Below are 27,501 nucleotides of genomic sequence, written 5' to 3'. Positions count from 1 at the left end.
TTACCGACTCATTGCTGCCCACTGGCGGGAGAAATTTGGTTTCAAAGCAAATCGCTGTTTGACGTCAAAAAATTCTTTACCCATCGTTTGTCTCGCAATAGAAATCACCATTTAACAAACTTTTACCAAATTGTTTAAGACAGAACTTTAAAATATTTTTATCATAGCGAACGATATTAGAAAAGGTTGTTTATTATTTCTTTTATTGAGCAATAGCCCTTACATGTTGGGCGTCACGTGATCAGTGTTTCGCGCCAAATCGATCAGCTGATTGTTCACCCCGACGAGGTTGGAGGGAAAATGCTGAAGTAACTGAAACAACTGTAAAAGCGCAACGTGCGTTTTATGCAAAAACAACAAGCAAAAATATCAAGTTATCGGCTTCAATTCACGGATTAACGATGTCGCAATCAGGTAAAAAGTTTTTTGCTTAAACTTTTTTGGGTAAAAACGTTCGATAATTGCTTTTTAAAATACTTTTGTTTCATCGGTTCATCCCATATTTAATTTTAGTTTGCTTGTGTCTTTACTGCAAAGTTTCGTTGTAAAAACCTGTAGACTTGTATAAAAAACAGTACTACAGATAAAATCCAAATAAAGCTGCTTCAAAATTACTGATTTTTGAAAACACAAAAACGTGAATGAATAATTGTATGAAAAAATTAAAAAAGCATCTATCCCCAATAATGTTTAAAACCCTGTTTACTTTAAGAAATGGTAAATGGTGATGATGAAAGCGATGAAGTGCTGAAACGATTTCACGAATTATGTCTCACTGTAAACATGGACAAACCAACCATGGAATTGGCATGGGAATGGTATGAGGAAACAAGAAATCACTACACCTTAGAGGTAGAATGGTTATGAGATATATTTTCTAACAATAAAGCCCAGAATGATCCCAGTCTGCTGAATGTCTCAGCTGCATGCACAATTTTGTTTTGAAAAACATATTTTGGATGCCAATTTCTTGGGTTTGCACACAGAAAATTTGCAGTAATGGCATTTAATTGGTTCTCTTTTACTTGCTTTTTGTGTGCTGAAATTGGTGTAGCACGCGAACTTATGGGTTGTGCATGTGCGCAAGTGGGACAAGTTAGTCCTGCACGCCCGAGATCTCATCAGGAACTGCCATATTCTGCACACTTGGAATAGTCTGTGTTAAGTGTTTATATTTACTACCATGGGTTTGCATTTTCCTTGCATTTCTTGTTGCACCAAAATTTTTTCCTGTGTCTCATGCTAACCAACTGAAGATTGATTTGCCTTTCTGTTTTTATTGTTGATTTATTTTGCAAAGTCCCTGTTGTTTTATTACTTTTTGTTATGCCTTTACTGATGCTTCTTTTTAGATGCTGTTGTTGCCTAAAAACTTAGATAAAATGCATACAACAAAAACGCCTCCAATGGCCCTGGAAGGTTGTGATTTATAAATAAGTATGTCATGATCGCTGGTCTGCATGAACACTTCATGACTGATACCAGTATGTTTGTATGTTTACCTTAGCTGTTTATGTTTCAGGGTGATTCCCTTCACTGGTTGGTGTGTTCTCTTTACGCTGCTTGTCGTCGTAATCTTCCTTCAATCCAATCGGTTGCTGGACAAGCAATGTCAAGTAACTGTGTGTCACTTACTAAATTACTCCATGAAGCCAAGTTCAGGTAAGTTTGTGTCATGCTGTGTCATAAGTGTCGTTATCATTTAGGCCAAACACACAATTTTAAAATGAGTTTAAAATTCAATTGTGAGCGGATGCTCTTACTCTTTTTGATTACAGTTTGTCAAGCAAAAATACCCCCATATTTTTTACATGGAAACTGTTGCTAATTCTTGTCAGTGACACTGACATTTTTTAATAGTTTCTTGTCAGTGACACTGACATTTTCAACAATATGTTGTTTGCTTGTCATTGTGGATTTAATTAGATTTTTTGTCTCTTAAGAGAATGCCAAAACTTATGCTTACCCATATTTACCACAAAGCATGTCAACTTTTTTTATTGTGGGTACAATCTTCTGGATTGAGAACCGTTTTTCGTTACAAAGATAATATAATTTTTTCAACTTGTATTAAAATTGTTTTTCCAGCTTTATTAGCTTTCTGAAGAAAATGGACAAATGGATGCAAATGAATGGAAAAAATGAGGCGTTGGCCGATCATGTTACGTCGCTGGGACGAAGCTTTGAGGTTTCTACAAATGTTTTCAAGAAATACATGGGAATATTTTGTTATGTGTTCCTCGACCCCGATGACCCAAAGTATTTGCAAAATGTCAAATCCAACTCAAACAATCCATCCCGTCCTCACAGGAGCAGAAGACACAGGTTGGTTTAAAGATGTAAAAACAATGTATGTGTACATATGCACATGTACATGTGTACATATATATAGAAATATATATATATATTTATAGCAAGGGTGAGCAACCTTGGCCGAACTTCAAGCCAAGTTAAGACTAGCAGGGTTGAATGGACGATAATAGTTTTTACCGTACAATCTGATATGTTACTGTTACTAAAACTTGTGAAATACATGGATCTGTTCATAAATATGGAATATGGGCCAAATAGTAGTGACGGGACAATACCAGGTTTTGAAGCGATTACCGATACTGTGTTCGAGTACCATGTAGAAAATGTTTTTAAAATCCCCATACCATCATCAGTGATATGAGGCTGCATCAGTTACACCTGTTTATAAACACTTTGTTAATATAATATAAAAAACATAAAAAATTTCTGTACAAACATGGCATACTAATGTGTAAGCTGGTGTAACATCTAAACTGTTTCAGAAGAACGACATGCACCCCACGCGATATTTTCAACTTCTGTTGGACGATTTTTATCCATGCCAAAGGTAAGTAAGTTGGGTTGTTACCAAATTAAAGGGTTTTAAAACACTGTAGAAATGATAAACATGTATTATTACATGGCTGCTCGATCAGACAAACAAACAACTGTGTTCATCAGGAACAACGTGTTTGTTTACATTTATTATTTCCCAATGAAAAACACAGACTGATTAAATTTTAGTGATTGCTTTAGTTTTGTATGATTATCCGCAATTAAAGTTGTCTGTATTCAGCGCACATGGTTCAGAAAAACATGCAGAAGTTTTGTTAAAGCTCGGTGTATTTGAGTTGTCGCTAACCAGATTTGTTTTTTTACCTTTTGCTCAGGTACCCAGTATCATGACATGAGTGATGAGCTCGTCAGTTCCTTCCAACTGTTGCTGAGCGTCATCAACCAGTGTTACATTAATGCACTGACATGTGAACACCGAACATCGCTACTAAACCCTGAATTTCCAGGTATATTTGAAATGTGCCGTTGAAAATGAATAGTAATTGTTAAATTATTTGTACAGCTTTTAATCCGACAAAAATGAGATTTCTAAGGTTTAAAACTTTATTATTATCATTAGAACAAGTTTATTGTCACTTATTTATGCTGAGTAACATGTGACTTTTACTTTTTGTTGGTGATTCCATGATAGTTCACATGTTTTCAGTGCATATGACAACAATAATGAAAAATTGTGGATAAAACATTAGTAACTTGCAGGGTTCCCGCGATTATGGAAAACCTGGAAAGGTTATGGAATTTAATTTTGTATTTTTAAGGCCTGGAAAAGTTTTGAAAAAAGCCAACTTTTGCAAAAGTCCTTGAAAAAGTATGGAATTTGGCGCCTGTTTTACCCTGAAAATGCCAGATAGAATTTCAAATTGCGTACGTCTGTATATTCGTTGCAAGTATGGTAAATTGGCTGCATATACCAAAGCCTCTTTTGTAGTTTTACTATGGGAATTGCTTGATTTTTTCGATTAAGGGTATGGAAATTTGTTTTTTTCTTAAAAAGTTTTGGAAAAGTCATGGAATTTATAAACGAAAATTGTGCCGGAACCCTGAACTTGTTACCCCACATTTAATTATATGTATAAGTTTGATTTTTCCCACAGGTTTGCCCAAAGGGTGGGACAAACCAGAATTCAACCCTGCAGAAGTTGGTGACTGTGAAATTATCGGATTACTCGTAGAACAGAAAGCAGCGCTCGGACTTTCGAAGGAAGATACTGAGCAGTTTCTTCTTCAAACCAAAGTTGTTAATATCCACAAATGGAACAAGTTTGTCCAGTCTCTGCTTGAACCAAGCTCTGGGGTAAATTTTTGAGCAGTTTGATGCAATTACCCATGATAAGTTGAAGTATTCAGTACTATTTGTCACAAATGGTCAGGATAGATACCCCCCAAATTGTGCAAATCGTATTGAAAGCCATCTTTTGGGGCAATTATAGATCGTAGTAAGTTAAATTGTGGCAAAGTTAAATTGGCATTATTCAGAAATGCACAACCTGCAGTTACAAATACATATTTACACCTTAGTATGATCTGGCCACTCAATAAAATATTTTTTAGTGTGTTACCAAGTTTTAAAAGACATTTTTGAACCAGAAAGATGCATGATTTTTATATGACAGGCCAAGTAAATGTTACAGTTTGGTTTAGGCTCAAACTGGCATTGAGATATTAACTTACACTCACAGCTATTAGTTGGTGGTGTGCCCCTGAAAACTGTTTCATAACAGCTTAATCATTTTTTTTTGTACTTAAGGTGTTATCTGGGACAGAGAAAACCCTTTTGATGCCCCAACACTTTGATGCAAATGTGTAAGTAACTTTTGTTTTAAGTCTAATCACTTACATACAAACAATTTTAAACCCCGAATATGTTTTATCCAGTAAAGCTATCAGCAGATTGTATGAAGAATATGTTCTTACTGAGGGAGATTTTGACGAAAGAGTGTTTTTATGTGACGAAGTTGATAAAGAACTAGGAACTCCCATAAAATCCCCACCACCCAGTCTTCCGGGGCGCAGAAGAGAAATGGCCGATCATCTTTCATCTGTAAGTCACGAATATGAGTATAAACAAAATTGCCGATAAATTAGATGGTTGGGCTAAAAGACAACTAGTTGTATGCTACTTTGTTGGTTATTTAGGCAATTTAGGTTTTGTGCTGCTGATATTGGGACACTAGTTTTGACAACTAATTTTAGGCTGACACAATAATCAAGCGAGAAAATAATAGTAACAACTATTTTTCTAAAAGAAATTAAGGCTAAAACCTAGATGCCCCAATAATGTCACCCAATTTTGAATTTATAAGCACCCCTATCAATCACTGAAGCTATTGTATGAGTATGACATATCAAAATGTTTTTGCAGGCTCAACCTACGATGCCTCGGACACCACTCACCAATCGGGAATATTTGGATCGTAGTGAAATATCGAACACTGGTTCGCTCACTCCTGTCTCAAGTGCCGTACAATCATCTGTGAAATTGAGAAAAATCCTTAGAGCTAAAAAGGACAAACCGTCAGAAAAACTCTTGGCTATTTTCAGGTTTCTAGATTTTCTTGCTACATATGCCTTAGCAGTTTTTCTTCTCCTAAATGTTTAGGGACACTATACACGGACTTGAAGAGTAATTTAATCATAAACATAACTGCCAAAGAACTGATGTATACAGAATACATCTTGGTGCAGACGTTTAAACAACACATACACTGATGATGACAACAGAGATTGTTGAAACGTCTGCATGATATATTCCATATACTCCTGAATGTTGTTTTTGGCATTTAAAAAAAAATTATCTTATGTTAATAATGATTCAATCTTTGCAGTGAATGTTCTGAAAATCCTGCTGAAGAAATTGAAACCAGGCTTGTCACTTTGTGTGAGCGTTTGAAGGCAGAATATGTGAAGCCTTATGGAGATATTCCTGCTTCACAAGAAAGTAAGTAAACCTATGAAAATAATCACATATATATATTTGATTTTATACACAACTTTTGTAAATCACACATTTAGTATTTCAAGCCTGTTTATGTGATTAAGCCAAAGATGCAATTAGCCGGAGCATTTCCAGAACTATTAATAAATTGCAATTTGGCATTCAATGTGCAGAAGGAAAGAATTAGCATTTTAACGGAGTCATCTGTACTTCTTAAAAATGTTCTTAATATTTTTTTGAATTTATTATGCAAGAAATAGTACCTACTTGTGCAGATATTATGGTGTGTGACTAAAGCTTTTTGATATTTTGTAAAGGTATTGCGGAATCTCGAGCCGTATCTTCACGAACTCTCTACTACCACATGCTGGAAGGAACGATGCTGCAGGAAAAAGTCAGACTTAGTGGAAAAGGAGATCTAACTGTAAGTAGCTAAATTACACTTGTTAACATGTTAGTTGCCTACAGTACACGCCATTATCATGTATGGTATCATCAGTGCAGCTGGTGACAAGTCCTTAGCTGCAGGCTAATGTATGCCCATGTGAGCCTTGTTATGCTTATTAGCACAAGAAAATTATTTAGATACACCCACGAGCAATCTTTATTGCTAAGAAAATGCACTTCAGTCCCAAAAAATAAAATTCACAAACTTTTTGTTGTTTAGCATTTTATTGCTCCTTGAATATCTTGTAACTGTTCTAACTGTTAATGTGCGTTGTATAACAATTGTTCATTTTTTATTCAGGCTTTGCTGAAACGTGACGACTTCCACTCACTCTTATTTGCTTGTTGTGTCGAGATCGTTCTCGATTGCAACCAATCACGAAGAATATTTCCATGGATTGTGGTTGCCATGGATATGAATCCATATTATTTCTACAAGGTACACAAATTCAATTTTTAACTTGATTTACGTGAACCGGCATATTCTTACATGCAGTGCTTCTTTCCAAAACAAAACAACATGCCGAAAGAAAATATGACAGAAACTGCCTTATCGAAACAAACTGTTGTTAAAATAAAATAAAACACAAAATGCTGTTATAAATCGTAAAAAGTTAGGTTAAAACCATTGAAAATATTAATAGTGAAATAAAATACTGAATTATATATATTTTGCAATTTTTCTACCCAGATTACACCACATTATTCTGTTTTGGTCTTTTCAGAATTAATTTGCTTATCACTATAACTATTACTTAAACTTTGTCCACGGTGTAGGTCTTGTCAGGTTTTCACAGGTGTTACCTTTAGGTTTTCCAGGCGTTGCTGGGTTTGCAAGGTTTTTAACGATTTTGTGTTTGGCGACACTCGCGTTGTTGAGTTGCTTAGAACATTGTGTTTGTTTTACATTCTTGATATATTGGTGTTGATCTATTGCGTTTTTCAGGAACTGATGATGCCATTATTAGGCGAAATATATATTCCTACTTTCTAATTTACTGACTGATTCTGTTGGCAGTTGAGACAGTCCTCTCAAATTTCGAGTATTACTTAAACTAATTTATAAATGTTGATGTTTTGATTCAGGTGATTGAACTTGTAATGAGAGCTGAAGAAAACCTTCCCAACCAGTGTGTGAAACATTTAAATCACATCGAGGAGCAAATCCTGGAAAGTCTCGCTTGGAAATCTGATTCACCATTGTGGAATGCGTTGGATGAGTCTGGTGGAGCCGGACCACAATGTGAAGAGGTCAGATTTACTACAACTTGACAGTTTTTTAAAAAACTTCCATGTATATATCATGCATACCAGGATTGTTTTAATGTAGTTAACGACATTAATCAATATTTTACTTTTAAATCATGCAACTTTGTTGTTGTCATGTTACACTGTAACAAATGTTTCGATAGTGCGGCCCTCCACTTACTTAAAAGTTTGTTTTTGGCCCTCAAAGTTGTTGGAGTTTGTCACTCCTGATGTAAATCATGACATTATATGTATTTGCTCCCAAAACCATTTGAGTTTAGCATGGTTTTACAATTTTTTAAATTACGTCCTGGTGTGTATGGCTGGCGATCTTGTCTTTATATTAGGAAACTTCTATTTCTGATGAGTCTAAAATCAGTATATATTTGTTACCAAAGATAGTATTTAAGAGTGTTCAAACTACTTCATAGTACACAACTACTATCTCCATTCTTCAATACTTCGTTTTGTTGACTAAAAAATGATGAATTTTTCATTCTTTGTGCACAGAAAAATGTATGTATAATTGAAACTGATTAAACATGGTATAATACTTAAAAAATTTCATGATATATGACTACTTATTATTAGCCACTATTGTCTTCATTTCTCACACTGAGTATTGGTAACTCATGACATGATTTAAACAATTTTCATATTGTGCTCAGAAACAGTATTATATGTAATTGAAATGTTAAATAACTTACACCTTTTGTAGGTCAATCACTCCCAGCACATGGAAGGCATGATGGCAACTCCTGCAGGTGCGACTAACCCTGTCGGATCGCAGTCGTCTCCTTTAGCTCATCCTAGACTTAAAGCCGTTGCTAAGGGGGACATGGCAACGACCTTGAGGAAAACCGAAACCAGTTCAGCTCAGGATCGATTCAGTTCTCCGTCTCCTGGATCAGCTAAGCGGCGATTGTTTTCTGCTGATAGGAATTCACCAATAGCTGCTGGCTTGCCTCAGGTATGTACTATTTTTGGGAAATAAAATAAAATTGTCATGTGGGTTTTCTGGTAGAAGTTTTAATTGTTTCAAAACAGGCTATGGAGAACAAAATAACTCTAGAGTCTAGACCTTTACCCAGTTGTTGCAAAAGCATTTCTTAACTAGTTTTACTTGATTCTTAATAACTCAAATTGGTCGATTTTTTGCAGATTTTTTTATTGTAAAAATTTATTTATTTATTTCAGGCTGCCCCATCCAGCCCATCCAGCGCTGCAAAGACAATCACATTTACTCCTGGATCTCCCAGTAAGTTGTTGTTCAGTTTATCTTTCTTGGATAAACAATAATCTAATAAATCTTTCCACAAAGAATAAGTTATGACACTACAGTTTAAATCAAAAATCCTTGCTAGTATTTGAACTTGTGTAAGCAGCAAGTTCTGCTGGTTACAAGATACCAGAATGGGTTTAGGACGAACATTAAAGGTGTTGTTTCCATTTTCATCATTGCTTAAAAACAGTCACTTAAAAATTACCCTTGTGCTCACTATGTTGTTAGTTCTAATCCTGTTTCAGGCTCTTGCTCCCCAGACTAATAAACTTTAGTAGCATTGCTCCAACCAACTTAGTGGTTTACCTGAATTGTATTCACCATTTTCACCAACTGCTCTAGTCATCAATTTCACATAAAAATACTCTCACAGACTTTCTACAAGGCAAGCAGCTCGACCACAGGCATTGCCAACTCACTGTGGATAAAATCAAAAATTAAAGTCAAATGTTTTTTTCACAGGAGGCAAGATTACACTGGTTCCAATTAAAAAGACGCCCGAGAGTTCGAAACCAAAGAAAGCTGGCTCTCTTGCCTTGTTCTTCAGAAAGGTAAAGTCAAACTTTTCTACTCTTGGGCAGTGAACTTCGATTGTGAATTCACAATTTTGTAATACAAATCAAGCTTATTAATTGTGAAAGTGATTTTTTTCTACAAAAATCGCAACCTGCCTAAAACTAAAACTTCGAAAAAGATTACTGAACCTTATGACAGCTTTTTCAGTATAGGGTAATCTAGTTAATCACACAAACCATTTAATTGCATCAGAATCGTAAATTCTGACCATAGGCATTCGTTCAGAAATTTGTTGGGTAACTGCATTAGTAAGCCTTACAAATTAAAATTATATTAAAGTGGAAATAAAATTTGCTGTATAATGGAAGCAAGAACTAAAACAAACTGACTGATTTAAGTGTAATAATAGCTCCAGTTTAGTATGATTATCCGCCACTGGAATAAGCTGTATTTAACACACATGGCAAAGAACATTTTCTATATGAGCCTAGTTTTATAGACAAACTGTATTTCAGGTGTACCATATGTCTGGTGTGAGACTACGACATTTGTGTGAGAATCTTGTGATCAGTGCAGACCTACGAAGCAAGATTTGGACTTGTTTCGAGTACTCAATTTCCAAGAAAGGTTTTGAACTGATGAGAGATCGACACATCGACCAATTGCTGATGTGTGCTGTATATGTCATGGCCAAGGTTCGTCTACTTTTGACATTTTTTAGCTTTTATCACCAGTCCGTTATTTCTGCTTTTGTTTTTTCAACAAACAAACCAACATTTTTTTTAAATTATTTCAGTAACATGTTTGGTACTGATTGGAGTATTTTTCTTTCATTTGAAGCAGTTAGGTTTTGCATTTGGGCTACAAAAATTGTGTAAAGTAAAACATAGATTTTAAAAATCATCTTAGAGCTGTTTTTCTTGCAATTATGGATAACATTCTGCTTCATTATATGCTGTCTAGTTAAAGGGTTTTAAAAATCCATAGGTAATACTAATGTATGGTTTGGTTGATGACATCTCTCGTCTTACTGTCATTTAGCTGCACCAATCAATTGTGCTATCCACTGTTTTGCCTTCCGTGATGTCTCATGTTGTGCATCATTTTCAGCTTGATGATTATTTTAGTAAAATTGTGTCACTATGATTTCTTTCTTCAAGCAAAATATACTCAGATGAATTAAACATTGGATCATTGAATAGCAAAATATTTTGTTGTTGTTTGCCAGATTACTCAGCACGACCAGTCGTTCCAGGAAATAATGAGATGTTACCGAAATCAGCCACAAGCCAACAGTAACGTGAGTAACTTTATCTGAGCGTTAAAATTATGTACAGTTTTGGTGAAACAAAAAAATATTCGTAAGAATAAACATTTTTCAAGTTTTAAATTACCATTGTTCAAAAAATCTAATGCACTCTCAGGTTGAAAAATGTCAATATATAACAGAAATATGGAAAGTTTTTACCAAATTATTACATAGGTCAAAAACATGTATATAAACAAATTTCCTTAGATTAAATGCAACAATTTTTTGAGTGTCTCTCATCTAATGCCTAACAACCACTGGAAGCACTGGTAGCCACTTTTAGAACCACTGATTTAAAGCAAACGTGGTCAAATGTAACAGCAACCATTAAATAAACTTTCTATCCTTGCAGGTTTATCGGAGTGTACTGATCCACCGAGCAAGCAGCCCTGCTCTCACACCTGCCCCCCAAACCTCGGGTATCCGTTCAAACAGCACATTACCCGTGCCAACCCCCTCTTCGGATCCGCCCTCTCCAGCTTTACCCCAACTCCCGGGGTCCGATAACCCACAAGATGAGCAGCATGAAGAGCGAGACGACCTCATCCAGTTTTACAACAAAGTTTATGTTCCGATGATGAGAGAATTTGTGAAACAATTCAGTTCGTCCGGTGATGCTTCCCAGGTAAAATATAAACAATGTTCAAATTTAAGTTATCTGTATCGTACACAAGGCCTATTTATTGTGTTATGTTCAAATTGCCAACTAAATTTTACTTTTGCGTACTACGAAGCTGACATGTGCAGCATACAAGGCAGGCAAGTCCCGGAAAGACTCCTGTCGTGGGTTCGAATCCCACCGCAGGCTAGATTGTGTCTGGCGAGGGCGGCAAACTAAGTAGTTGGGAGCCGCGGTTGACAATCACTGCTCTAGCCCATGCCTTGCCGCATGGGAATGTTTGGTGACCAGGTTAAGGTTTTTTTCACAAAACCGCATCGTGCTCACTTTCTTTCCATTAACAACAAATTTTTTCAAACGCCTTTTTGTTCAGCAGTTGGTTAATCATTTAACAGGTCAACTTTTCAAGTGATATGTTCGATTTGAAACTTTCGTTTTGTTTTTAGCTTGAGGTTCCTATTTCTCCGATGCCTCTGACAAGAAAGATGATTCAATCTCCACGTAAAGTGGCTGGAAATATTTACATCTCTCCGCTAAGAGCAAGTGAGATATATTTGATACCGGCACACGTTTTAATAACAGTCATTGGCCATATACGCTAGTGTAGCCGCACTATGAGGCAAGGGAAAAAAACTACAAATGTTCTGTTTGGTCGAACACCGAGCTTCTCACGATAATGCTCGCTGCGTTGTGACGTCACAAACCTTAGCAATTCCATGCTAGTTTTGAACCTTTTCAAGGTCTCGTACGTCACTAGCGGTGTACTCAGCTGTACAGGCCCCATCTAACACATTAAAAACAGTCATTTTCGTTCTTGGATATCTTACGAACACCAGTTTTGAATGTTAGCAGAGCATGAATGTGCAAATTTAACGCTCGGGTCAGTTTGTGCAACTGCTTGGCTGAGCACCGAACATAAAAAACAGCAATGCTCTGGACCTAGTACTCTCATTTTTGGTTATAATATTTGAACATTAGTATTTTATCCACTCAGTATTTATCTTAACCACATATTTAAATCATGTAGGATCACATTTACCGCACGGCGGCACCCTTGAGTACAACTTCCAACGAAGCCCGGCCAAGCAGCTTCGTGAAATCAACTCCATGATGCAGAAACACAGAAGTCCGTCCATAAACGGAAAACGCCACCTAGCGTTTGGTGATGACGGTGAACCGGATGCAAAACGCCCTGTGTCGAAAAGAGTTCAGTTAATCCAAGCACAGAGGAACGGATTACAGTAAAATAGTTCGTTGGTTGGTTTGAACATTGAAACATTGAATTTTTTAGTTTTTAGTAGGTTTGGTTTGGTATGTTTTTAACAGTTTACTTTCGTAAGACGTTAATTTTGCATAAGTAAGAGGTCGTATTTGTCACCCAAACTTTTTTGTTGTCTTTATCTGCAAAAGGTTTTGTGTTAAATTAATGCTTTTAATGGACAAATTTGAGATGCTTTGGAGTACATTTTTAAAGAAATTAGTAAGTTGTTTTGGGGGTAAAGGTATGATATTCAAACTTACGGGCTGATTTAGTTTTGAAAATCAGAAAAAGTTAAACAAAAAAAAACAAAAATTAAAACTCCTGTCTTACAGTTTCAAAATACTACAAATTATGCTTTTTGGATTGCTATAAGTTGTATACAGCTTAATTTAAAACTATGTGCGCGATTTTTTTCGTCCACATTTGAGTAAATAATGCGAATGTTCCGTTTGGTTTTATAAAGTCTTCCCCAAACTTAAGTACTCAACTTGTACTTTGTGCTACTGATAGAGAAAATACGACTTTGTCTTTTTGAACATTTTACACGTTGTTGTACATTAGTTTGTCATCTGACAGCAGGTGTCGGTAAACTTGGTTGCAAAAGTTTTGTTGAAAATTAGCAATTGTATTGCCTCGCGTAGCGTATGATAAAAACAACATAATCAAAAGGAATTGAAATTGGCGCGAATCAATTAACGATGCCCAATTGCGTTGATAGAAACACAAAATAAATACAAATTTCGTGTTGAAATGTTTAACCCCATATCATCTCATATTTCGTGTCGCGATCATGTCGTGAAAATTTTTGTATTATGTGAAGCTCGTTAATGAAGTTGACCTGTGTTTTCGACTCGCTCATGTGAATAGTTTCACGACATCATCTCATATTTTGTGTTACGATCACGCCGTGAATTATTGTCACATGTGAAGCTTGTATCGAACATTACTACACTTTAAACGTGCTCATGTGAACAGTTTCACGACATCATCTCATATTTTGTGTCACGATCACGCCATGAATTATTGTCACATGTGAAGCTTGTATCGAAGATTACCACACTTCAAACTTGCTCATGTGAACAGTTTCACGACATCATCTCATATTTTGTGTCACGATCACGCCATGAATTATTGTCACATGTGAAGCTTGTATCGAAGATTACCACACTTCAAACTTGCTCATGTAAACAGTTTCACGACACCATCTCATATTTTGTGTCACGATCATGTCGTGAATTATTGTCACATGTGAAGCTTGTATCGAAGATTACCACACTTCAAACTTGCTCATGTAAACAGTTTCACGACACCATCTCATATTTTGTGTCACGATCATGTCGTGAATTATTGTCACATGTGAAGCTTGTATCGAAGATTACCACACTTTAAACTTGCTCATGTGAACAGTTTCACGACAGCATCTCATATTTTGTGTCACGATCACGCCGTGAATTATTGTCACATGTGAAGCTTGTATCGAAGATTACCACACTTTAAACTTGCTCATGTGAACAGTTTCACGACATCATCTCATATTTTGTGTCACGATCATGTCGTGAAAAATGGCTTAACATGTGAAGCTGGTTTGCACACGTTTTGCGTTTTTGGGGCATTGTGTCATTTTAAAGCCGCTTTTAATCGTGTTTATGATTTTTGTGTTTTTACAACAACTTTTCAACCATGCCGGATTTAAACGTCTTCAAACGTGTTTCCAATTTGATTTAATCCAATCCCGATATACGTGAAACTGGGGCATTGTGGGTATTTGTCAAGTGGGCATTGTGGGTACATTTGCAACCCTACAAAACAACGTATTTTATGTTTGTCTAAAATTCTGACACATTTTAATTTGGCATTTTATCTCTGTTTTCGCCTATAAGACGTTTTTGTTTGATTTAAATGAGCCCCAAAGACCTCAAATAACCCATTGGCATTCAAGCTAGCCCCACTGAATATGGATTAAAAACAAGTCGAATATTCTGCAAAGTTTGCTCCACTGTGTGACATGGTGACTGGTTTCATTTCACTTTTACCGTTTTAGTTTGGTTTTAAAATCCGATTTTACCCTTGTTTCGACTTTCGTGTACATTTAGTCGTGAACGTAGCGATGTGATTAATTTGGTTGATTTTATATTCCGGAATAAAACTCCGTAATAAGACAGCATTTGAAATTGAGACCATAAGATGCTTAAAAACAGCATTTTAAGTTTTTTTGTCAGCTTTTTAGTAAACCGTAAAGTTAAGGTATATTTTTGTTGAGCATGAACGTTGTTAGAAAACTGTCACTAAGCTTGAAACTATAGTGTACCTTTGGTAGGCTATGCGATAAAAGGACGTCGTACAACTTTTTTATCAAGGTATAAACCGCTGCGGCTCCACCACCAACATAAAACAAATTCTTTGAAAAGGTAAGAATTTCTTCCTTCTCAGATATAAGTTTGCACTTTTTCAATATTGTTGTTACTTTGCAGGTTCTGCAATGTGGAATGAAAACTGATTGCTGCTAATTGTGGCACAGCGAGTTCAAAACTTCGTTATAAATTGAGACTGCAGATTGGCTTGCCCGAAAACAGCATTTTTTATTATTTTTTTAACGTTTTAATTAAGCGCAAAGATAAGAAGTATATTGTTGTCCATAAAGTTTAAAAAGTTTGTTTCCAAGTCTAACCCAAGTGTAGCATAAGACTGTTGAAAGATATAAAAAAGTACCCGGAACGGCTTAGGTCGTGAACCGCCGCAGCTGCACCTATATGTTACAACTTATTTAAAAGGTAAGCATTTCTTTGTCAGATATGAATTTGCACTTTTTCAATAACTTTGTTTTTTTGCAGACAACGAGATGTCCTTCAATCTGGAATGGAGTGTGACTTGCTAAAGATTGTGACATCATAACGTGTTGTTCAACTGGTACATGATGACTTTTTGGTTGGTCTACAGGGCGTCCACTATAATTGTTGATAAACTGGAGATAGCTTCATGTCACACACTAAAAGATGGCCAAAATATTAGTTTTCAATGTGTTATGTCACAAATGTATGTTGCGTATGCTTACTTTACTAAAAAAACTCGAAAATGAAGTAGGCCGTAACACTTTTTTGGGGTCTGGTAGCCCATGTCCTGAAATGATTTGATAACCACTGGCCTGGTTGGAAAGTCAGTTTGATTTGACGCCACTTTTTTTTGTCAGTAAATATTTTCACGTTTTAAATTCACGCTGGAAGGTAGTAACTTCTCACCATGGTAACATGACTTGGAACTAGGTTCCAAACTTTTTCAAAATGGCCGCCTTGATAAAGTTTGTAACCCACAGCGACACCAAGCGTGGTCAACACACCTAAAGTAACACAGCCCTGGAAAAGTATTTTCCTTGCAATTTTGTTCTCTCGCCACATTTCAGCCGTAATACTGGCGCCTTTGTTCTTGTGAGGGAACAGTTTATTTGGAATTTTCTCTCCCAGAAATTTGCACAAGGGTTCCCAGCCTTCAGATACTTTGTACACCAGCAGCTTGTCTTTCGGCGCTTTCTGATACAGGAAAACAAGTTACCTTCATCGATAGACATTATCTGTATAGGAAAAATGACCCTTAAAACTAAAGTTCAGTCCTTTTTTGGTTTAGAAATATTATTTACCTGAGCGTAACAGTGCTATAGTACTCAAAAATGTTGAATATATAAAAGTCTGTCGTTGCAAAATATTTTTCTAGGTTGAGGGGTCTTGGGCTCACAACAACCTATCACGACTTCGAAGAAAACATGCTGTAAAACCCCTTTTGAAGTTACCAAACTCCTGGTTACCTGCTGAACATAGTAATTGTGTTCTCTGTATAGTTTCTTCATCAAAGTTTCACCAAAAATCCTCTTTCTAAACGTTGGAAATTGCTGAACATCACAACTCATCTTCACTAAAACCACAAAACAAATGGCTTGTTGCTGATGATAAAACTCATTTTTTCATCTTTTTACCTAATACCGTGCTTTTAAAACTAATTCAACCGTTATTCAAAGGATTTCCGACAAACAGTTAGGCCTATATGATTTGCTGACAATGTCGTAAAATCAAACTGCGAAATCCCATACTGTATGCCACACGTTACAATTTTCTATTCATTGCCATAAAAACATTCTATATCGTACCATATTAAACGAGTTTTATGTGCAGAAAAGCAGTGTAAAATTCAAAATAATTGTTTACCTGAAGAAGATAAGCTTAAGTTTGGTTTAATACACGAATTCCAATATTGATTCTTTGCCTATCTATACGAATTTAAGAAGAAAGTTTCCTACTGGTTCGAAAAATATATTCTTTTCGTTTCTCTACTTACAGATGTGATAGTGGAACGATTGCATTCTCCATTCCAAAGGGGAAAACATATTCATTAACCAAACCAGCAAACTTCCATTGAGTTCATCTATTTGTTTTACAAAGCTTCTGTACCACTGGTCTTCATCACGTAGTATTAGGATGATCTGCAAACATATTTACATGGCAATCTTAACTATAACTAAATCTCTTAAAGCAGTGGTGGGATTCTTCAAATCTTTTGTTCGCCGGTTCTATCACAAAAGTCATATTTTTCTGTCGGTTCTGTTACAAAAAGTCCATTGACAGTAACCAGTAATGCTAACCGGTTCGCTGATCTCATAAAAATTCGTGAGACAGTTCTACAGAACTGGTGCGAACCGGATGAATCCCACCTCTGGTTCTCAGTCTACGGATCGCGTACCACCGGACAAACTTCTTCTATTGCTGTGCACCACCTAAACCAGTGGTTTCCTAACATTTTGTAGTCACGGTCACGGACCTCTTTTATAAATTGTGTATAGGTCAGCGGCCTTCAACGTAATTTACCGCAGGTCTTTGATACTACTTGTGCGTTCTTTTTGCAAAGGGCTAGACTACAAATAGCTTTTGCAGCAATTCTAATATCTTTTCCTATGAGTTTATCTATGCACGCGACTGTATGGATTTCGAGTTTTGCCTCACACAAAGATCTGTACAAAACCAGTAGCAATTAAACATTTGCTGAAAAAAGTTGGGGGTACTTTTGCACCCCTGCCTTATGCTTGGCCGCAAGCCCTTACCTTTGCATCTGGAAAAGCCTCGTGAAGTTGCTCCCAGAAAATATAGCAGGGCAAGTCAGTAACAGCGTCGACTCCTTCGTACATTCGACGGAAGTCTTCAGCCGTTCCACCAACTGTTATCATCTTAGCCCACTCGTTATGAAGATAATATCCACTTTCAATCTCATCATAGGTGTTGTAGCCAAGAATCCGAAATGCCTCACACATTGTTTTGGTTCCAGTCTTTGAATATCCAGCTAATATCACCCTCATCTTGCGGATGTTGTTTTTGTAACCTAGGTCCTATAGACAACTTTATCTAGCAATCTAAGTGACTTGTGTAGTTGTATTATGTTCTTTCTTGTGCTGCGAATATCAGTTAATATTTAACTACAATATGACTGCGGTATACGTTAAAGTTGAAAACGCCGTTAGTGTACACAAATCATAATGATTTCACATGCCTTGGGGCACACTACGCAGCTTGGTGATTTTAAAACACATTGGTGTATGTTGCTATGGTGATGAATCCAGCAGTCAATCATCGTATGTTTTTGGACTTTGGCAATCACGACAATTTTCAATATAGAAGTTATTTCTGGAAAACGCTGCAATGTATGCGAGTTTTTTTAGAAGGGCTGCTAGACAATTAAGGAGGTTTTGAAGTTGGACTAAGACTTAAAACGCAATCAACTTTTTGCAACGAGATAAACATTTTTGTAAATATTGACACAGATGTGGTGGAATAGAAAATAGGAACGTTTTATTCTTACTGAAACTATAAGAACCGAGCCAAACTTTCTTCCCTTGGTCATTTAAAAAAATGCTGTGAATTAGTCTTCACATTTTGATAACACCCGTGAAAAAAACAACAACAATACAATAATATTTCAGTGTTTCATAAATACGTCACAGAACAAATTTACGTTTAAATCCAAAAACTTCTTATGACATCATAATGGCGTGTCGCGGCGTTCCATAATGTATTGAAACTTCCGGCGCGATAAAGTTTATAAATCGCGACACCGCTAACTGCAGCTAGTAACCCGGCTGTTACCATTCCCTGCACAATAATCTTTTGAACAATTTTATTTTCCCGTTTTGCTTCTTCGAATACACATGCGCCTTTGTTCTTGTGAGGGAACGGTTTATTTGGAATTTCCTCTCCCAGAAATTCACACAAAGGTTCCCAGCCTTCAGATACTTTGTACACCAGGAGCTTGTCTTTCGGCGCTTTCTGATAAGAAAACAATTTTGTCCGATTGCAATATATTAATTTGCCATGTGAAATTAGGCTTCACAACAATTTCAGTTTTTTTTTCAATGCTTTGTGTGTGTTGACAAGACCATTATCAATAACGTTTGAGCTAAATTAGACTGGCGCGTTTAAGTTACTATAATTTTTGTAAGTAAACGCACCAGAAGCGATTCAGTGGATTACAGTAATAAACTGGGGTTCGAACCACTAACCGTACGAACATAGTTACCAGCGCGCCAAAACGCTCGAATTAATTTTGTTAATTTGGCAATAAAAATGAACTTTAAAACAGTGTTAATTTTTTCTTAATTCTCTATGTGCGTTGGCCGTTGACCACTAAATGCACGTGTTAGCAAGCTAGGATTGTCTTTTCTGTTATTTCCTTTTTTTAAACGAATGTATAACAAACAGCTATCACCTGTTGAACGTAGAAGTTGTGTTGCCTGAATTTTTTTTCAGCAAAGTTTCACCGAACAGCGTTATCCTGTTGCTAGGGTAACGACTGACGTCAGACAGCAACTTTACTAAAAGTGTAAAAGATCGAGTTGGGTTGAGTTGAGTTGAGTCTTATAAGAGAACCTCAGTATTACAACGATAAACTTTCTTGATCAATATTCATGTTTAGTTGCGAAAAATAAGAAAATATTTTTTGAAACAACCACAGAGTGAGCTATACTTTATTTAATGATTTAAGATGAATAATTTCATATTGGAATCAGCGCTGAAGCGTCTTAGCTGATCAATGGTCGAACTGGCGATCCCCTACTACGAAGCTGACATGTGCAGCATACGAGGCAGCTTGTGATTCAAGTTTCGACGGGTTCACCACTGAGCCTGTGTAGCTCAGTTAGCAGAGTGCGAGTCCCGCAAAGACTGTTGTGGTTCCGAATCCCACCGCATGCTAGATTTTTCTAGCCTGTGCTTTGCCATATGTGATTCTTTGGGAGACCAGCTGATTCGGTATATATGACACCTTCAATGGGCCTGGCGTACTATGATTTGTTTAATGATCATGAAGAGTCCATTTTACACAAAACAAATTCCCCTTTGATGACCAATTCACCACTTGGTTGAAAACCCAGTGTTAAACAACACCAGTACTTACATGTGTGGTAAGTGTAGGGACGAAGCACCCATGAGCCAAGCGAAAAAATATCCACGAACCAAGACAGATAATTCCTGTTCAATTCAACAAACTGCTTCACTAGACTTTGGTACCATTCGTCTTCATCACGAAGAGTTAAGATTATCTAAGTTGTGTTGAATAGTGATGAATTAAAAGGGGGTCCCTGTCTGGGCTACAGCTAATAATGGTTCCCAATTCTTAAGTTGTAGGGTTTACGCCCAATTAATGACAGTTTTATTTGTGTAAATTTGGACAATGTATCTTTCCAAGTTAATGTAACCCCGACCCGCCCCTGGAGTTTGAACACTAGATCAGTGCATCTCAACTTGTTCAATTTAACAAATATCGTGGACCAGTTCATTGTTAAGTAAGGATAAAGAAAGCATCCACAACATGAAATATATATTCCTTCAATACAAAATTTCGAGAAGTGATATCAAACAACTGACAGCTAAAAATAAATACCCAATAACTTTATGCGCTTTTAAGTTTTTATATGCATCTATTTACAGTCCTGTGCAGGGACCACCCAAAAAACATCATGGTGGACCACCATTTGAGAACCACTGCACTAGAGCAATCACTATCAGTCGGAAATAGCTTCGCAACGTTGAATCGTTATGAGGCGCAAAACAGTGGATGGCACCATTGCTTAAGCACTTACCTTTGCATCTGGAAAAGCCTCGTGAAGTTGCTCCCAGAAAATATAGCAGGGCAAGTCACTAACAGCGTCGACTCCTTCGTACATTCGACGGAAATCTTCAGCCGTTCCACCAACTGTTATCATCTTAACCCACTCGTTATGAAGATAATATCCATTTTCAATTGCATCATAGGTGTTGTAGCCAAGAATCCGAAATGCCTCACACATTGTTTTGGTTCCAGTCTTAGAATATCCAGCTAATATCACCCTCATCTTAAAGTTCTTTATTTAGTCGCTGCACCAGTAACAAAATATCTACTTCTTTGCAGACTAAGTTTGATCTGTAATATTACAGCAGTGGTTCATTGCTGATTAATATTTAACCAATCGCAAACTCCCGTGAATTTGTGTAATATTTATTCTTGGTCTTGGGATCAATAAGTTTGAACGCCGGTTCGGTAGTAAATGTTTCCATATGTCTGGCACCTCCATAATCTGATGATAAATCATAACTTTTTGCTGTTTTGACATGAGTTGGTTAATAATAAACCTACATCTCTGGATAGGCTAAGTAACCATAAGCTCAGCCCAGTATATAGGCTACGCTTTTAATGCGAAAAGAATGATAAACAAAACGCCTAGGCCGGGGGTCGGCAACCCCTGGCACGCGAGGTGGTTTTTCACGCCAACCGATTTGCGTGTTTATATTGAGGTAACAATTTAACCTGTTACACTGCTTGTTTATAGTTTTTATCATGCCATTGTCTTAAAATGCAGCCTTACATGCACAAAACACTCTGTTTCTCTTTGTTGTTGATATCTGCTGGCACGAACCACAATTATTTGGAAAAAGTTGGCACGCGAGGTCATTAACACATGGAAACAACAAGTAAATTGGCACCTGTCGCCTAAAAGGTTGCCGACACCCGGCCTAGGCGAGGGATTTGGTAATAATGATAGCACACAGACAAGATTTTCGTTTCAGCCGCATTAACTCGTCAAAAAATAAGATAATCGAATCTCGATTAAACGTAGTAAAGAAAATATACAACGTGATTAAACGTACAAGTTTGCAAAACATCGAGAAACAATGTTATTAAACATCTCCAAAAACAATTTGACAATATTTTTAGGCAATTATCTGGATTATGCGATTACCCGGATTATCTTTTTCAAAAACGTTTTCAAAATAAATAGCCAAGTTATTAAGAAGGCGGTAATTTAATACTATCTGTCAGATGTTGTTATGTACAAATTATTTGCTGCCGTTTAAAAACAAAACTTTGCTTCTAACTTTGCAAATTATCTAAGCCAATAACTTGTCACTATGGTAACATGACTTGAAACAAGGTCCCAAACATAACATTTCCGAAATGTCCGGCCCGATAGAGTTTGTACCCCACAGCGACGCCAAGTGCAAGCATCAAGCCGGATGTTGTCAGTGCTTCTTTAATGCAACGCTTAATGATTTCACTCTGTTTTGACATTTCTTTACCCAGTGTCGCGCCCTTATTCTTGTGGGGGAACGGTTTATTTGGAGTTTTCTCTCCCAGAAATTCACACAAGGGTTCCCAGCCTTCAGATACTTTGCAGTGCCGGATTAAGGGGCTGCTGGCCTGTAGGCACATTTTATAAGTCGCCCGAAAATCAGGGTTGCCAACTAAAAAATTAGAATTATCAGTGTTGCCAAATCATTGTCACAAAGATCGTTGTTGTAAAGTGGCCTGGATTTTTGAGTGGCCTGTAGGCACGTGCCTACTTTGCCTAATGGTTGATCCGGCACTGATACTTTGTACACCAGCAACTTGTCTTTAGGCGCTTTCTGTTAAGAATCAAACTACACTTACAATCAGTGGTGGGATTCAATTTTTTTGTCAGCCGGTTCTATCACAAAAGTCATATTTTTCAACCGTTTCTGTTACAAAAATTCCATTGATAGTAACCAGTAATGCTAACCGGTTCGCTGATCTCATAAAATTTCGTGAGACGGTTCTATAGAACCCGTGCGAACCGGCTGAATCTCATCACTGCTTACAGAACCCTTGAAATAGCAGGAGGCAATTTTTTGAATAGACATCTTTTTTTGACAGCTTTCTAAGTTTTGACCACTCCCACTGTTTTGTTTTGATTTTACCACTGTTTGTAACTTTTATTATTGGGCATCAATTAAAGCTTAGTTGAACAGTGTAGCTTTCACTATTTTATCCACAACCCCAAAAAGCCTGCATTTTTACATTTTGCAAGGCCTGCAATACAATATGTAATAAACGGAAATGTATATTTTTGAGTTGGTGTGATTTAGGCAAATAATTTATCAAAAATTTAATAAACATTTTAGAGATTTCATATTTTCTAATTACCCCTTTTCAAAGGATAAATTAAATCAACGCAAGTTGGTAATATAGCTTGTGACTTACGCGAGTGATATCGGTGAGCTCGGCATCTCCAGGCCGATGGAGAGAAGATGTTGATGAACCAAGCCCAGTAATTTTCACTCGCTTGCTTTACCTGCTTCTCATAAGCCAGGTACCAGGAATCTTCATCACGAGTTGTTAAACTTGATCTAAAGCCATGAAAGAATAAAGATGGTTGGTGCGGCCTTTATGTGGTTACAAAGTTCCTGGTTCTAATCTCGGCTCGAGAATTTTTGCCCGTTGCAGTTAACATGAACGACCGAACAAATGTGCAAAATAGGCTAAGGCAGGCCTGAACTCACATTCTTTCTTAATTGTGTTTCATACATCTTCTTGTCGAATTGCACCTCGGTTAACATCGTTTTCTTAAACAAGACAATCAACATGTCACGGACCCAGCAGTTTTACAATGACCAGTTTGCAAAGGCCTCAACAAGCTTAGTTCTTAATCATTAATTAGTTTCAAGCGTTCGATGCGAACTTGCAAGTTTAAAAATGAAATCACTATGCAACTTGTTTTGAAACTTTAGTGAAGGACAGACCACTCTTTAAACTTTGTCTGATATGTTTGTATTTACCTTTGCATCTGGAAAAGCCTCGTGAAGTTGCTCCCAGAAAATATAGCAGGGCAAGTCACTAACAGCGTCGACTCCTTCGTACATTCGACGGAAATCTTCAGTCGTTCCACCAACTGTTATCATCTTAACCCACTCGTTATGAAGATAAAACATATTTTCCGCCACATCGTATGTGTTGTTGTGGTAGAACTACTAACACTGAGCTTCAGCTTTGGCCGGGCTGAGAACTTCTGGTAGGTGGCGCAACAGAGCATAGGCGTTTATGGTGCTGACTCAGCAATTATTCTTACCATAAACCCAAACTGCTGTAACAGCACCATAAACGCCTATGCTCTGTTGCGCCACCTACCAGAAGTTGTCAGCCCGGCCAAAGCTGAAGCTCAGTGTTAGTAGCTCTACCATGTGTTGTAGCCTAGCAAGTTGAAAGCTTCGCACATTGTTTTGGTTCCAGTCTTTGAATATCCAGCTAATATCACTTTCTACTTGCTGAAAAGCGGTAAAAACTGTGAATTTGATGGAACAGTTCGTAAAGTTGACTGTGCACTACACTACGGGCAAAGAGCGGCAATCTCCAACTTGGCTTGGGAAATTTTGAGAATGGTTAATCATTTATTATATACTTCAGGCTTTCGCAATGAATTCCTTAGTGTTTAACTTTGAATTTGGGTTTTAATCCATTGCGTTGTCGGTTGTTTATCGTTTGTACTTATCACTTTGGGTGGTTTGCTTTCTTTCGTTATTTAGTAGGCCTATTCAAGAAGCATCAAACGGCAAAATATATATACAGAAAAAATAGACTTTGATAAAATGCATTTTCAGGTTGCAACATTAATGCTAACAACACATCATGATACTGCGTTAAAGAACAGAAACAAGCTTTACTTTTTACAATTCTTTTAGCAAATTTGCGTTTTGATTTCAAAATAAATTTGATTTCTATGGTTTCACGTGATCAGTGGTTCTGTTTACTAATTTCCACGTTTAACAAAATTAACATGTTAGTGTTAAGTGCTTGGCTGTTGTTTTTGTAGTTTTGTTTTTGTAGTTACGTACTGCATGGAGACAAGTAAAGTCAGATGGTTTATGTATACACTCACACTTAACAGGGTCTTGTGAATTATAATGGTCTCGCTTAAACCTTTTACCCATTCCCAATATTTTTAATCATCTGTAAAAGCTAAAGTGCATCTCCACTTGTTGTTGTGTAGGATATATTTTTTACAAATTATTAAAGCGAGAAAACTTTTGGTATATCATGGCAATGACTGGTGGTGTTGGAAGTTCAAATCCCGCAGATAAGGAAATTCAACTTATTTGCGACAAGGTATGTCTGTCTTGACAATTTCTGGAAATTGTTGCACCTTTCTTTTTGCACTTTAGATTGCTTTGGTGATAAAATTGTCTCATACTTTTTTAGGTAAAAGCTGATGTTGAAAAAGAACTCAGTCAAACATTCAGCACTTTTCTTGCAAGTCAATATAGAAGTCAGCTTGTTGCAGGAGTCAACTATTTTATAAAGGTGTGTAAAATAAAATTTGCCATATTTTGGATAGCTACAATGTAAATAATCACAAATTCTGTTTTATTGCATAATGAATACCAAACTGCTGTCAGTGTCAATCATGAGTTAAATGCCCCTTTCCAGTTAATTGCAGTTTCATCACTAAACAATGGCAAATTAGAGCTACTTTGCATTGTAACTGCTGTTATTTGGATGCAACTAATTTATGACAATTGCTTGTAAGTGACTAAGTTCTCACTAACTTTTAATTTAGGTGAATGTTGGTGAAGAAAATTGGATTCATATTAAAGTTTACCAGCCATTACCACATGAAAAGGCGAACCCCAAGCTAACTGGTGTACAGCAAAACAAATCTGAACAGGACTCCATTGACTATTTCTAGTGTTATAAATCACATATTCATTTCATGCATATTATGCTTTATGCTTGCTTTTGCACCTTTAATTGTTTTATGGTTAAGCAAATTTTTCCTTTACATTTTAAAAGAATGCTGACTATTGAAGTGTCAGTCAAAAGTGTTTAAGTTACACAACTTTTATACGTTTCGGTTTAAGCTGCTTTGCTAAACATAGCTAAGCTACTAAAAGTAAAATATATATAGGTCATAACTTTGGATTTAGACTGTGAAACCGAATCCTAGCATTATTACAAAAACGTTATGTTCATACCATATTTTGGGTAATTGCTAAAGAAATCCTGGCATATTTGGGAGGAGGGAAAAGTATCTGTAACCTGAGTATGCAATTTGCAAAAGCTTGCAAAATCACCATGATCATTTCTATATGCTTGATTATTCCATATGTGGCTGAGAATGGCTGGTCCATACAAACAAATTAAACCTGTTGTTTTTTAACTGTGTATTTAAACAATTGAATAATTTTAAATTTGTATTGTTTTTTTGTTTTTTGCTCCGTGAATAAGGTTTGCAATGAGAAAGTTTATTGTTGTTTTTAGTACAACTTAAGGTTTTTTCCAATGTTTTTCTTTATTTAAGACCTTTATTGCACTGGAAATTCATGGCATTAAAATCATTTCAAAACATTGCCTTACTGACAAAAGCAACTTATGTATTTTTACAATTTTGTGTGCCAAACTAGAGATAAATAATTATGCAACTGTGCCTTGTTTGGAATCAATCTTTGCAAACTGATGCTTATAAAAAAGAAAAGAAAAAAAAGTCATGTTTGTTTGTGTGTTACGTATTGTGCACAATCACGTGCAACTACTGTGTGTTACAGCGACACTTTGTGGCAAAAGCGTTAGTTTCAAACGACCACTAAAGGGCCTCGTAAGCACATAACCTATGTACTGTAACTGCAACCATTTTGACGAGGGCAGGAACTTGGCCGAATTGTCCGGCGCGCCTGACCCATATACAGACATAAAAAACCCTGATCGAGATTCGTCCCCGTGATAGTCCTGGGTTCGAACCCCGTAAAAAAAAAAAAAAAAAACATTTCGACGAAATATACACAAGAGCACGAACTATACCATGAAACTGATAGAATAAAAAACGACTTTTATGCGAACAGGTTGCCATATTTTCACTGTTCATTAACACAACGCAATGACAGCATCATGTAAAAGTGAACAATAATTTCCTGTCAGTTGAAAGTTTGCGGGTTCGCCTATTTGAACAGGATTTCCTACATTATTTCTATTCATTTCAATCACAACCTATGAACCTCTAGCTCTGCACTTCAATGAACCAACCGCTATATACTCGATTATTTGACATAAAAACAACTGACATTGATGTTCTTGGCGAGTACAAGATTTTATCGCACGTTTCTTCGCCCTTGAAGGCATTGATGGCTAAAGGCGTGTCCAATTTAAATGCCTTGCGCCGTGTTTGTTAAAAAGGCGGCCACGGGCCAGAGCTGTTCACGCCAACTCGACCAAACTGTTTCACTGTAGATGTTGAAAGGCAAAGTGCCGGGCTGTGATACAGGTTAAAAAAATTTACACCGTTCATTCTAGCTTTTGGCGCTATACCTAGAACTCAAGATTCGCCCAGTGAAAGCTTTCAAGGAACAGTTTAGGACAGAAAATGGTAGTTAAGTTACAGAGGTCTACAGTCGTTAAGTTTTTCTTTAGCTCAACTGTTTCCCACTTTATTGCTTTTTTTGGGCGTTTCTACGATTTCTTTTACCAAGCGTACAAACTGAGCCAAACGCGGTAAGAGCGTTAAAAAGTGAGCAAAAATATGTAGGGCTGATAGTCGGCTGTTTTGCGGATTTACAATGGCTTTACCGACGATTTGAGCCAAAAAAGTTGAAAATGAAAGTGTCGTGTTGAATTGTACGTGCCTTTAGAACACGTCTCACTTTGCCTAAAATATTATGAAACAAATAGCCTACAGTGTGCAAATTAAAGAAATAGTTATGTTACATTTGAAATCATACGTAACTGC

At 36.7% G+C, this 27,501-nt stretch overlaps 3 protein-coding genes and 1 pseudogene across 6 annotated transcripts; 2 read left to right on the top strand and 2 right to left on the bottom strand.

Annotated features, from left to right (window-relative positions):
• The first annotated feature begins 190 nt into the window (after positions 1-190).
• LOC145203926 (retinoblastoma-like protein 1) lies at positions 191-14,649 on the top strand. Of its 2 annotated transcripts, none has more exons than XM_080076296.1 (22): positions 191-414; positions 713-852; positions 1,523-1,662; positions 2,089-2,325; positions 2,796-2,860; positions 3,183-3,314; positions 3,963-4,162; positions 4,616-4,671; positions 4,744-4,909; positions 5,231-5,409; positions 5,694-5,806; positions 6,121-6,227; positions 6,552-6,689; positions 7,337-7,501; positions 8,217-8,468; positions 8,696-8,756; positions 9,243-9,331; positions 9,812-9,991; positions 10,525-10,596; positions 10,958-11,230; positions 11,671-11,767; positions 12,252-14,649. In XM_080076296.1, exons 1-22 carry the CDS (start codon positions 402-404, stop codon positions 12,467-12,469), a joined length of 3,093 nt encoding a protein of 1,030 aa, XP_079932422.1. In that variant the 5' UTR covers positions 191-401; the 3' UTR covers positions 12,470-14,649. The 2 variants fall into 2 exon arrangements, with proteins under 2 accessions (XP_079932422.1, XP_079932423.1); XM_080076297.1 differs by having other exon boundaries at positions 235-414; positions 2,799-2,860.
• A 200-nt stretch (positions 14,650-14,849) lies between these two features.
• LOC145203927 (uncharacterized) lies at positions 14,850-17,973 on the bottom strand. Of its 2 annotated transcripts, none has more exons than XM_080076298.1 (4): positions 17,569-17,973; positions 16,809-16,953; positions 16,282-16,388; positions 14,850-16,009 (listed from the first exon to the last, which is right to left on the bottom strand). In XM_080076298.1, the coding sequence occupies exons 1-4, from the start codon at positions 17,818-17,820 to the stop codon at positions 15,695-15,697; spliced, it is 819 nt and encodes a 272-aa protein (XP_079932424.1). In that variant the 5' UTR covers positions 17,821-17,973; the 3' UTR covers positions 14,850-15,694. The 2 variants fall into 2 exon arrangements, with proteins under 2 accessions (XP_079932424.1, XP_079932425.1); XM_080076299.1 differs by having other exon boundaries at positions 15,748-16,050.
• A 16-nt stretch (positions 17,974-17,989) lies between these two features.
• On the bottom strand, positions 17,990-23,131 carry LOC145203929 (uncharacterized; annotated as a pseudogene). Its single transcript, XR_013853422.1, has 5 exons — positions 22,992-23,131; positions 20,596-21,069; positions 19,911-20,055; positions 19,224-19,329; positions 17,990-18,784 (listed from the first exon to the last, which is right to left on the bottom strand). The product of XR_013853422.1 is annotated as an uncharacterized LOC145203929 (transcript).
• A 1,374-nt stretch (positions 23,132-24,505) lies between these two features.
• LOC145203928 (cystatin-B-like) lies at positions 24,506-26,273 on the top strand. The gene is made up of 3 exons (XM_080076300.1): positions 24,506-24,890; positions 24,984-25,085; positions 25,342-26,273. Exons 1-3 carry the CDS (start codon positions 24,822-24,824, stop codon positions 25,468-25,470), a joined length of 300 nt encoding a protein of 99 aa, XP_079932426.1. The 5' UTR covers positions 24,506-24,821; the 3' UTR covers positions 25,471-26,273.
• Positions 26,274-27,501: the final 1,228 nt, after the last annotated feature.

The sequence above is a fragment of the Phallusia mammillata genome, chromosome 8 (genome assembly GCF_965637545.1).
Source record: "Phallusia mammillata chromosome 8, kaPhaMamm4.hap1.1, whole genome shotgun sequence".
Lineage (NCBI taxonomy): Eukaryota > Metazoa > Chordata > Ascidiacea > Phlebobranchia > Ascidiidae > Phallusia > Phallusia mammillata.
This window is presented reverse-complemented; position numbering and strand designations above follow the sequence as displayed.

Excerpts from the sequence above, each read along its gene's own strand:
- LOC145203926 (XM_080076296.1), top strand. Across the intron at positions 1,663-2,088 it reads CTCCATGAAGCCAAGTTCAG|CTTTATTAGCTTTCTGAAGA; the intron begins GTAAGTTTGTGT and ends TTGTTTTTCCAG. Across the intron at positions 2,861-3,182 it reads GATTTTTATCCATGCCAAAG|GTACCCAGTATCATGACATG; the intron begins GTAAGTAAGTTG and ends CCTTTTGCTCAG.
- LOC145203927 (XM_080076298.1), bottom strand. The coding sequence starts at position 17,820 with ATGAGGGTGATATTAGCTGGATATTCAAAGACTGGAACCAAAACAATG. Across the intron at positions 16,389-16,808 it reads ATCGTTCCACTATCACATCT|TGAAGATGAGTTGTGATGTT; the intron begins GTAAGTAGAGAA and ends TTGTGGTTTTAG. Across the intron at positions 16,010-16,281 it reads ACAATTACTATGTTCAGCAG|AAAGCGCCGAAAGACAAGCT; the intron begins GTAACCAGGAGT and ends TTCCTGTATCAG.
- LOC145203928 (XM_080076300.1), top strand. The coding sequence starts at position 24,822 with ATGGCAATGACTGGTGGTGTTGGAAGTTCAAATCCCGCAGATAAGGAA. Across the intron at positions 24,891-24,983 it reads TTCAACTTATTTGCGACAAG|GTAAAAGCTGATGTTGAAAA; the intron begins GTATGTCTGTCT and ends ATACTTTTTTAG. Across the intron at positions 25,086-25,341 it reads GAGTCAACTATTTTATAAAG|GTGAATGTTGGTGAAGAAAA; the intron begins GTGTGTAAAATA and ends CTTTTAATTTAG.